The 12,478-nt window shown below is 41.5% G+C and overlaps 1 protein-coding gene across 1 annotated transcript in view; it reads right to left on the bottom strand.

The window, feature by feature from the left end:
* Nucleotides 1–296: 296 nt before the first annotated feature.
* Nucleotides 297–12,478, bottom strand: part of FER1L6 (fer-1 like family member 6) — a 121,989-nt gene continuing 109,807 nt past the window's right edge. Inside the window, exons 39-40 of the mRNA XM_003408179.3 lie at nt 3,231–3,331; nt 297–1,542 (exon numbers count right to left, since the gene is read on the bottom strand). Of these exons, the coding sequence (XP_003408227.2) occupies nt 1,359–1,542; nt 3,231–3,331 (285 nt within the window). The 3' untranslated portion in view covers nt 297–1,358. The remainder of the gene's footprint in view (nt 1,543–3,230; nt 3,332–12,478) is intronic.

The following is a 12,478-nucleotide window of genomic DNA, read 5'->3' as shown; positions in this document are numbered from 1 at the left end:
TGGTGGGGCCTCTATGTCTGGCTAAAGGGGAGTCTTACTGGTAGCATGGAGACACACACACACAATCGTATTTCCTATATCTTACAATAGATTGTAAAATTCCCACTTTGAAATTGCCATACAGCCTAAATAGAAATAAGTTTCTCCAGAATTCACTACTACTATTTAAACATGCCCTACAAATACTGATTTTAGTAGAAAACCACCAGTATATTGTTTCTGTAGATGGGTCTTTCAGCAATGAGGTATTTTAGGTGATTTATATGACGTTTGCTGCAAGCACTTTCATAGCCTGAATAAGTGTGTCCTGTGAACAGTAAGGATTAAACAAGATTAAGATATGAGGCTTGGTAAATATCTAGTGATTTGCTAAAATGTTTTCAGTCTATTTGCTATAAAATTTTATTAAAAAAAAAGTTATTTCTAATAAAATCTCAGACTCAGACTTCTTAGAGTAAAGCTAATTACATAAAGAAAAAATTATGACCCAAGTCAACTGGAGGTCACCATTGATTATCTTGAGGGGAAGGAGTCATTATTTCACGCTGCCTATGGGCAAAAATGTGAATTAAGACTTTCGAGTTTGAAAGGTGTGTCAGGGGTTGGCGTCAGGAGAGAATGTTTCTTCTCCATCTCCTCCAGGAAGAGCTGATCTGTCTTTAGACATAGGGACTGGTTCTAGGCCCTTTGATTCTATTTCCTTAGTGCCCAGTGCAGTTCCCACTCAGAGTACATTTTTTCCCCATGTTTGCAGGTGAGGAAGAAGAAAGGCTTGGGGAAAAATGGGTTTGAGTCCCTCTACAATCCTTCAACTCATCGCATTGGGCAAATTGGCTGCAAAAGACTTTTTTAAAGTGTTGAAAAGCAAAGATGTCACCTTGAGGACTAAGGTGCACCTGACCCAAGCCATGGTGTTTTCAGTCACCTCATATGCATGCAAAAGCTGGACAATGAATAAGGAAGAAGGAAGAAGAATTGATGTCTTTGAAATATGGTGTTGGTGAAGAATGTTGAATATACCATGGGCTACAAGAAGAACAAACAAGTCTGTCTTGGAAGAAGTACAACCAGAATGTCCCTTAGAAGCAAGGATGGCAAGATTATGTCTCACATTCTTTGGACATGTTTTCAGGAGGGATCAGTCCCTGGAGAAGGACATCATGCTTGGTAAAATAGAGCGTCAATGAAAAAAAAGAAGATCCTCAACGAGATGGATTGACACAGTGGCTGCAACAATGGGCTAAAGCATAACAATGATTGTGAGGATGGTGCAGGATCGGGCGGTGTTTCATTCTGTTGTACACAGGGTCGCTATGAGTCGGTACTTGACAGCACCTGACAACAGCAAAAACAATCCTTTATGACCCCACGACGATCCTTCGGCTGATGGCTCCAGGCAAGGTATAGATGAAGAGGACCAGGAAGATGATGAGGATGATCAAAATGAAGCCGATGATGATGTACTTTTTGTAATTCTTCCAGATGAGGTGGTATAGGCACTTGAAGGGGTTCACCAACCATGAGAAGGAGGTGTTTGGGCGGCTGAGAGGGAAGCAGGAAAAAATCAGTCAGGGAAGTCAACACTTAGGAGTCTCAAGACTCAGGGAATATCTCTGACCCCACTTTGTGGGGGTCCACAGGAGAGGCCTGGGAATGGGAGAAGAAGACCACGCTGCCTGAAGCAGAACAATCTCACATTTTGGACAATAACTATTCTTGCATCGTTTTCAAGGTTGGTCTGGAGCAGGGTTAGAGCCTAGTTAGAAACCAGCCAGAGGCCTGACCTCCTTCTATGTGTCCAACCCTGACCAACTCAAGCCCTACCTTTTTCCTGAAGTCTCCTGACCACCCAGTTCATAATGATTCCCCTCACCCTGAATTCCTACCTCACCTATCACTTGACTTACCTGCTCTTGGAACCTAACTTATTTGTCTTCTAGACTCATAGCTGTTTTATGAGTGTGTGATTTCTCCCTAAGCAGATCAAAAGCTCCTAGAAGGCAAAGCTTACCTCTTATATGTTTTTTGTGTTCTTCAATGTGTCTTTTTTAGTGCTAGGTACACATGGTGGAGGCTTAATAAATAATTATGAATTAATGAACAATTAAGCACCCATTATGTTCCTGACACTATGATAGATGCAATGTAGGTACAGAGACAAAACTGTCATCTCGAGACATTTGGGGTCTGGGAGGGGATAGAACAGATACAATTGAAAGAGTCATTTTGTATACATATACCTATCTACCTACCAGGACTGCCAAAAGAATGAATAAATCTGTCTTGGAGGAAGTGCAGCCAGAACGCTCCTTAGAGGAAAGGATGGCGAGACTGCATCTTACATACTTTGGACATGTTGTCAGGAGGGATAGGTCCCTGGAGGAGGACATCATGCTTGGCAGAGTACAGCGTGAGCGGAAAAGAGGTAGACCCTCAACAAGGTGGATTGACACAGTGGCTGCAACAATGAGCTCAAGCATAACAACGATTGTAAGGATGGCACAGGACCAGGCAGTGTTTCGTTCTGTTGTGCATAGGGTCACTACGAGTCGGAACCAACTTGATGGCACCTAACAACAACAAATAACAATCTACCTACCTACTTACCTATCAATTTGTTTCTTAACTGACATATAACATAGATTGAATTGAATAGGGTAATCGTTTCTTTCAATAATTCTACTTCTGGGAATTTAATATACAGTAATTATTTAAAAAAGGGAAAATATGTTCACAATAACAATGAAAGAAGTAGATTAAATGTTCAATTGTGTGTGGGGGCGACCAAGTCAATAATGGAACATCAGAAAAAGAAATATTCCAGAGTCATTAAAAAGTCTAATTCTGACAACTGTGGCAGCAAAGCAAAACTTGGCAGTAAACACTTGAATAATATTAAGATAATTTTAATTAGCATAATTAGAGAGTACGAGAAATATCCACGTAAAATTAATATTCCCATGAAAAATGGCTAGAAAAGAATATATGTGAAATTATTCTAGAAAAGCTGATGCAGTAGTGTTATAGACAAGCTCCCCAACCATTTGCCAAACACTCTGAAATGTTTTTCAATTACAGACACAAAAAGCTGTGTAAATTAGGTGGCACTATTTTTTCTATTGACTACCTCACTCCTAAGTTTTCCCCAGAGGGACCCTCTAGGCCAATGCCCACGTGACCCACAAATGGCCTTTCCCATTTCCAAGGCTCTCGTTCACGACTCCACTCACTTGGGTTTGGCCAGAGGTTCTGGCTCCTTTCTGGCTTTTCCCACAGGATTTTTCTTGGCTTCTTCTTCTGTAACAAGGTGAAACTCAGCTTCAACCTTGCCCTGGAGAGAGAAGAAAGCTTTAGTTTCTAGTCAGAAAGACCTCGTGGGGCAAGGCCAACCACCTAGGAGAAGTGGTAACGTGTTGAGGAATGCCAGGAAATATTTTGATTATCTTGATGCTTGGTTTTGAGAAGTATTGTTGTCTTTTCAGTCCTGGGAGAAGCCATTTGTATAATGAACAATCAGACTCCTGAAATGATGGCACTGTCGAGTTTTGTGAAAGGACAGGGGCCCACCGGTACACATAGATAAGCATACACCTCAGTCACATGGACTATTTTGCCTGAAGTCGTTTACTATCTGAAGAGATAATATTCATTAAAGAAACTTAATAGTCATTAGAAAGGGGACTAAGTACTTGAGTGGCAGGACCCTTTTGAGTCTGCTTTTTTCTTTCTGTCAATGATTCTTAAGAGAAAATTGGTTGGCACAGCCTTTCATTTGCAGAATGGCTTTTCTGTCATTCCTTCATTCCTTTTCATTATCTCCAATAATTGTTTTAGAATTTTCCATTCTAGCATCCCCTTCTCTCCTCAATAAGAAACAGCCCTTCTGATTTGAAAAGTGTGAATAATGTGCTTCAGAGTACCGTGCCAAAGTCATTGGCAATGGTGTAAGCCTTGAGTTATTGAAGCATGAGTGAGACCCTCCACAAAAGATGAGTCATTCTTATTCATGCATTCATTATTTTTTGAGGTTCACTGTGTGCCAGGGTCTGTTCTAGGCACTGGGGATTTAATGATTATCAAGAAAAACAGAGTTCTCGATCTATTGGAGCTCATGTTCTTAACAGAGGAGATCCTCTTTCCTCTTGCCTCTCTTGGTTTTGTGCAACTAGGAATTCTACTTCTGGAGAGCTAAATTAAGGGAGTAATCCAAAATTCAGAAAAGGGCTATGACCAAAGCACAGTCATTATTCTTTGGATGCTCAGATTGTCCTGTTTGTTACAACGTGATGTCCCAGGCTTGCCTTGTACTCTCTGCCCTAGACCTGGAGTCGGCCACTTCTCCAAAGATCCCTGGATTCTTCCAGCAGGAAATGGTGTTTCAAAACCAAGATCTAGGTGCTAGGAGTATTGTTTGTACTGGGGTGATTTTATTTCTGGTCCTGTCAGTGGAAAGAACTAGGAAATACATTTTTTAATACCCAAGAGTCTACAGTGATACCAACGGCAACAAAAAAACCAAGGGAGAAAAAAAATCTCATTTGCCACCAGTGGAAGTGATTATTATACCAATTTTTATTCCGAAAGTTCATTCTTTTTCTTCTGAAAATTGGTAGTTAAGGGAGAGAATTAAATACCTATTGTGTCTTTTGAGGGGGAGGTTGTAATTTATTTCCAGTTGATGAAGAAAAGCTCATCTTGACAGAAGAATGCCAATTAATCACTAGAGAACTATTGATAGAACTAGATGGATGGGTGGACAGAAGGATGGAAAGAAGGGAGGGAGAGAGGGAGAGAGAGGAAGGAAGGGCTAGAAAAATAATCTTATGGCCTTCACATGTAGGTAATCTCTGATTTACAATGTATCCAAGTTACAACAAATTGTAACTCACAACCATCTGTTGTTTTTGTGTGTGTGTGTGTATCTTATCAAACAGTAGGTACTACATACAATGTTGCAGTGTGTGATTTGCTGATGTTATCATCCTCAGATGTTCACTCACAGGTGTTTAATGCTATGATTTACTGTTCAAAATACTCCTGTATAGCAGGCTACGAAAACTAAAAAAAAAAAAAGAGACATTCAACCTATGTCAGAATGGAGTCATGGGAACGGAAGCCTGTCAAAAGTTGGGGACACCCTGTACATTATTCTATTTAAACCTTTCAACAACCCTACAAAGTAGATGGAAACCCTGGTGGCGTAGTGGTTAAGTGCTACAGCTGCTAACCAAAAGGTCGGCAGCTTGAATCCACAGGCACTCCTTGGAAACTCTATGGGACAGTTCTACTCTGTCCTATAGGGTCACTATGAGTCGGAATCAATTTGACAGCACCTAACAACAAAGTGAACAGCTTTTATTCCCATTTTACAGCTTTTATTCCCATTTTACAGCTAAGGAAACCAAGGCTTGGTGACATTTACTAACTTTTGTCATCAAACTAGGATTTGTATCCAAGTCATCAGACACCAAATTCCATTCCTCTGCTACTTTATGTGCCCAGATGGCCCCTTTTTGTGGAAGAAGTAGGCTGTTTTTTAGCAAGGAATCAATGCGCTTTTCTGAAATGATTAAGAGGAACTTTGTAATGTTGCTGTGGGTCTGGTATTAGTGTGTGCTTTTGATCTCCATCAAAGGGCTACTTTGGGTAGCTTAAGGAGGGGTATAGCACAGCACAGCACAGCACAGCACAGCACAGCACAGCACAGCACAGCACAGCACAGCACAGCACAAGACTAAGGAAATAGGATTTGGTGCAGACAGATCTGCGTTTGAAACCAGGCTCTCCCATTTACTAGGCATGCGACCATGGGTTAGTTACCTGCCCTCTCTGGGGATATTAATCACAGGTACCCCAGAAGGTTGCTTTGAAGAATAAATAACATATATACAGTATTTCGCATGGTGCCTGGTAGATAGTTTGCCCTCGAAAAATTATAATTTTTATCCTTCAACACTGTGTCATAAAAGGAGAAGATATTGAAGCTGTCAAGGATTTCATTTTACTTGGATCCACAAACAATGCCCATGGAAGCAGCAGTGAAGAAATCGAATGATATATTGCATTGGGTAAATCTGCTGCAAAAGACCTATTTCAAGTGTTAAAAAAGCAAAGATGTCACTTTAAGGACTAAGGTATGCCTGACCCAAGTCATTGTATTTTCAATTGCCTCATAAGCATGCAAAAGCTAGACAATTAGGAATTAGGAAGACTGAAGAATTGATGCCTTTGAATTATGATATTGGCAAAGAATATTAAATATACCACGGACTGCCAGAAGAAGAAACAAATCTGTCTTGGAAGAAGTACAGCCAGAATTCTCCTCAGAAGTGTGGATGGCAAGACTTCATCTCATGTACTTTGGACATGTTATCAGAAGGGACCAGTCCCTAGAGAAGGACATCATGCTTGGTAAGGTAGAGGGTCAGCAAAAAGGAGGAAGATCCTCAACAAGATGGATTGACATGGTGGCTGCAACAATGGGCTCAAACATAGCAATAATTGTGAGGATGGTGCAGGACCAGGCAGTGTTTCATTCCATCACACGTGGGGTTGCTGTGAGTCGGAACCGACTCAATGGCACATAACAACAACACTATGTCATGAATGGAAGCATGTAATTTAATGGCAAACATCTCCTGCCCATACTGAAAACACCCAGAGAAGTCCCACGGATCCAGAGTTCCACAGAGGAAAAAAAATGCAAAGAAAAGGCAGGTAAGAACGTGAAATTGAATTCTGCCCCAGGATAGGTGTCACTGGTTATTATCATGAGGAAGGTGCCTTGCCTGAGCATCACGCCCTGCTTGAGTGGTCAGGAGTGTTTATTGGTGACACAGAGGCAGCAGGAGGAATGTGATTACTGACACATCCTGAGAGATGCCAGCTCCTCACCCTGTATCTCACCCTACGCAGCGTTCCCTGTCTTGTTTCAATCATTAGTATTTAGCCAAGCAGAGATTTTAAACTAATAATCTCCAACGGTAGTTTTAAATCAAAGCTAGAAAAAAACGTTGACAGTTTCAGAAACTATTAACCTAATGCCATCTGTGGGATGAAGAAAATGATAAGGAAAGGTCATGGATTATGCTGAGTGAAAGAAGTCCATCATGAAAGGACAAATACTGAATAAACCCACTTACATGGAATAGGCAACTGTATGGAGATGAAAGTTTACTGGCAGGCACCAGGGGTGGGAGGAACAGGGAAAGGGAGAGTCATTGCTTAGGAGACACTGAGCTTCTGTCAATAATAATTGGAGAAAGGATAATGGTTGTACAACATGAGGAACACAGTCAATGTCTCTGAATCATACAAGTAAACATTGTTGAATGGGCAAATGTTTTGTTATATATCAGTTTTTTAACCACACACACACACACAAGCCAACTCTGGTTTCGTGGTGCTTCCAACCTCACTAGCGGATGCTTGAGGAGGCTTGGAAGTGATGTGCTCAGAATGGACACACCTTCTTCAGTAATAATTACTGCTTATTACAGTGCAATAATTTGAAAAAAAAAAATAATAGTTGTTATCCTTCATGTGTATGACATGACAGAAAGTAGCCCCACAGCTCCAGAGTTCTGTTGGCAGAAAATGTGAAGCAACAGGCTGCAAGCAGATGAAATTAATTCTGCCCTTGGATTAACCCCCTCCCTGGTCTGAGACAGGGCATTCTCATGGGTTGACGGTGGGAATGCTCACTGGTAAAATCTTCTAAGAAAAGGAATTTTTGTATACATGAGCAGACCTTATATAGTCATACTCTGCACCTAGGAATTCTACTTCTAGGTAGCTAAATTAAGGAAATAATTCAAAAACAGATTGAATTGTGCAAAAATAGTCATTATTCTCTGAATGTTCAAATTGTCCTGTTTGTCACAATGAGATATCCCAGGCTTGTTGTTGTTAGGTGCCTTCAAGTCGATTCCTACTCATAGCGACCCTATGTACAACAGGATGAAACAATGCCCGATTCTGCACCATCTTCACAATTGCTGATATGTTAGAGCCCATTGTTGCAGCCACTGTGTCAATCTATCTCATTGAGGGTCAGTCTTTTTTCGGATACTGTTGTTGTTGTTTCTAGGTGCCCTCAAGTTGGTTCCATCTCACAGCAACCCTATGCACAACAGAACAAACCACTGCCTAGCCCTGCACTATCCTCACAATCAGTGTTATCTTTGAGCCCATTGTTGCAGCCACTGTGTCAACCCATCTCATCGATGGTCTTCCTCTCTTTCGCTGACCCTCTACCTTACCGAGCATGATGTCTTTCTCCAGGAACTGGTCCCTCCTGGAGCAGAAGCTCAAAGAGACAAAGACCTTCTTCCAGAGCCAACAGAGAGAGAAAGTCTTCACCTAGAGCTGGCACCCTGAATTCAGACTTCTAGCCTCCTAAACTGTGAGAAAATAAATTTCCGTTCATTAAAGCCATCTGTTTATGGTATTTCTGTTATAGCAGCAGTAGATAACTAGACAAAATTTGGCGGCACAATGGTTAAAGCACCCAGCTGCTAACCTAAAGGTCAATGGTTCGAACCCACCAGCCAGTCCATAGGAGAAAGATGTGGCAGTGTGCTTCCATGAAGATTACAGCCTTGAAAACTCTATGGGGCGGTTCTACTCTGGGCTATAGGGTCACCATGAGCGGTATTGCACGCTTATCTTGTACTTTCCTCCCCAGATCTGGAGTCAGCTACTTCTCCAAAGACCTCTGGATTTTGTTTCTTTAAGCAAGAAATGAAGTTTTGAAACCAGGGTCTAGCTGCTAGGGGTGTTGTTTGTACTGGGGTGATTTTACTTCCAGTCCTTTCAGTGGACAGAACAAGGAAACATACTTTTAAAAATCCACGAGCCCACAGTGATACGAAAACAAGTAGAGAAATCTCATTTGCTACCATCGGACATGATTATTACACCAATTGTTATTCTGAAAGTTGGTAGTTAAGAGAGAGAGTTAAGCATTTACCATGTCTTTTTGAGGGGAGGCTTATTTATTTCTAGTTGATAAAGGAAGGTTGATCATAACAAAGAATGCCAACTAATAAACAGAGAAAGATTGATAGAATTAGATAGAGAGATGGAATGAAGGGAGGGAGAGAGGGAGGACTAGTAAAATAAATTTAAAACCAAAACCAAACCAAGTTGATTCTGACTCACAGTGACCCTACAAGACAGAGTAGAACTACCCCATAGGGTTTCCAAGGAGTGCCTGGGGGATTCTAACTGCCTGCCTTTTGGTTAGCAGCTGTAGCTCTTAACCACTATGTCACAAGGGTTTCCAAAATAAATTTACAACACCAATAAAATAAATAAATTAAGCAAGATCACCAATGGTTGTTAAAACCATTTGGTGAAAGGAGACAGAACAGGAATTTCCCACGGTGCCAAAGTGTCGCCCCACAGGGTACTTGCTAATTGCAAAGAGAAAGTGCACTTTTACAATGAAGAGATCTTGTGGTCACCAACATAATCAAGTGAGAGAACCGCATCACTGATACTGTGACCAGCTGATAGTATGTGTCCCTTGACATGATTTAATACTTATCACATATTAAGTAAAATGATGAACCTGATAAAGCTATTTTGTACCTAACTTTCAATCTATAGGAAATGCAGGGGATAGAGGTATAAGATAAGCAGCGTCATGAGAAAACAACCAGAAAAACGGGTCCTGGTCTCAAAAAGTCAGTCTCATGTAAAAAAAAAAAAAAAAAAAGGTGAAGGAATATTCTAAAATAATATAAATAAAGGGAGGTAATAATCAAAAACCGCATGTGAACCTTTGACTTGATCCTCTTTAAAAAAGAAAATAAAAAAGACATTTTGGGAGGTAATAGGGTCTCTCTTTATGGATGGAGAAGTGAATATGGTTTGGATATTGGATTATGTTAGGCAATCATTAACTTTCTTATGTGTGATGATGGCATTGTGGTCAGGTAGGAGAGTGTCCACATTTTTAGGAGATACACACTCACTCAGGTATTTAGGGGTGAAGTGTTGAGATGTCTACAACTTAATCTTAAATGGTTCAGCTATATAAAACCCTGGTGACGTAGTGGTTAAGTGCTATAGCTGCTAGCCAAAGGGTTGGCAGTCCGAATCCGTCAGGTACTCCTTGGAAACTCTATGGGGCAGTTGTACTCTGTCCTATAGGGTCACTATGAGTTGGAATCGACTCGACAGCACTGGGGATATGTGTGTGTGTCATGGGTTGAATTGTGTCCCCCCCAAAATATGTGTCAACTTGGTTAGGCCATGATTCCCAGTATTGAATGGCTGTCCTCCAGTTTGTGAATATAATTTTATGCTAAAGAGAATTAGGGTGGGATTGTAACAAGAGATAAAAGGTAAGGGAAGCAAGCAGAGGGTTGGGGACCTCATACCACCAAGAAAGCAGCACCGGGAGCAGAGCGCATCCTTTGGACACAGGGTCCCTGTGCCTGAGAAGCTCCTCGACCAGAGGAAGATTGAGGACAAGGACCTTCCTCCAGAGCCAACAGAGAGAGAAAGCCTTCCCCTGGAGCTGACACCCTAAATTTGGACTTCTAGCCTACTAGGCTGTGAAAGAATAAATTTCTCTCTGTTAAAGCCGTCCACATTTGGTATTTCTGTTATAACAGCAGTAGATGGCTAAGACTATGTATATATATACATACATACATATATACACACACACATACATACATAATATACATGCACACATACATATACATATATATAACATTCATTCACACATACGTACATATACACATACATACATCCATAGACTCAAATATACAGGTAAGAGAAACACAGTAAAATAAGAACAAGTGTTGAACCTAGTGGTGTATGCTTTTCTGTATGCTTAAATATTTTAAAGAAATAAATGTTGCAGAAAAATACATTGATTAAACTCCGGCATCTTATTTTGAGAATATGAAGAGTTCATAGTAATAATATAATGCAGGGAAAAGCTAATTATACCACTAATTGAGTGAAACAAAATAAAGGCAACAATATTTTAAATATAAAATGATCGCTACTGTGTAACATTGGCGCCCTGGTGGTGCAGTGTTTAAGAGCTTGGCTGCTAAACAGAAGGTTGGCTGTTCGAATCCACCAGCTGCTCCTTGGAAACCCTATGGGGCAGTTCTATTCTGTCCTATAGGTCGAGTCGGAATTGACAGCAATGGGTTTTCTACGTAACATTAACCAAAATCTATACACAGAAAAAAACACTGGGAATTATCAAAACATTATCAATATTTTCTTCCGGTGGTGTGCCTACGGCTGCTATTTCTTCCTCTCTACATTCTCCTGTCTTGCAAATTTCCTACAAATGCATATTATATACTTTATCTTAAAAATAATCTTCACATGAAAACACCTTCTCCCTTTGCTAGTAGGGAATTTAAACTATCTGCCTGTCGACCAGCCTCCTCAACTAAGCTGTGGGTTTCTGGATGCCAGGAATTTGTCTTATTTATTGTTGAACCCTTACTGCCTAGCATCTAAGTGAGTGGCCACAGCAGATGCTGACAGCTGTTTTTCATGCTAAGCTGGAGGCATAGCAACTTCTCTTTTACTTTCAGTTGTTGATGCCCCTGGGGCTTATCTGGGCTAGCTGTCAACCTGAGGGATCAACCTGTAAGAGAGCCTTCCTGATTTCCATCTCCTAGAGGAGTGATTTTCCTGGAGGATTGCTCTTAGCTGTCTGGTTAATTGGGATAAGGCATGTAAAATGTGTAGTGCAATGTCCTTCCCTGAGAAGAGCTGTTCAATACAAACTCCCTCTCCTTCCGCAAGGCTCCTTGGTCCTTGGCATCCCAGCTGTTTTTCACTTGCTATGAGGGAAGCCACCTTCCACACTAGAAGCTGTGTGATCCAAATGTCTAAATGACACTGCTCGGGTATATGGATAAGCAGCTTTAAAAATAAGCCAGACAGGTGGCAGCGCTGTAAACAAACTCCTTCTGGCCTGCTGGTGACTGGAACCAGAGGACAACAACGTTCCAACTGCTGGCTTCAAAGAATGGGAGGAGAGTCCAGGCGGAGGTGGAATTAGAGAATGTCTGTGCTGAAAAACGGCATCTTGGAGGCCTCAGTCCAACCCACCGATTTTACAGACGTGGGGACTGAGGCTTGGCGACAGGAGGAGCTCCAGCGAGTGGCAGAACAAGTCAGAGGTTTTCCATTTCAGATCTCTATGGCGCCATCCACTTGGCAGCCAGATTCTAGCTCATTTAAGGCTCCCAGCAGCTCCACGAGGTGCATACTTTTATTTTCTCTATTTCACAGGTAAGGAACCTGAGGCCCAGGGAGGTAAAATGTGTTGCCCAAGGCCACACAGCTGGTCAATAATGGGGCCGGCTTTGAATGCCAGTCCACCTGAACCCGCCGTTAAACCCCCTGCTCTGGGCCATCTTGGACTGCAGAGGGGACCCAGAAAGCTTTTCACCCAAACATGCATTTTTTGATGCCCAGAAGCCCTCTG

The sequence above is a fragment of the Loxodonta africana genome, chromosome 14, assembly GCF_030014295.1.
Source record: "Loxodonta africana isolate mLoxAfr1 chromosome 14, mLoxAfr1.hap2, whole genome shotgun sequence".
Classification (NCBI taxonomy): domain Eukaryota; kingdom Metazoa; phylum Chordata; class Mammalia; order Proboscidea; family Elephantidae; genus Loxodonta; species Loxodonta africana.
The sequence above is the reverse complement of the archived record's forward strand: the minus strand, read 5'-3'. Positions and strand labels throughout refer to the sequence as shown.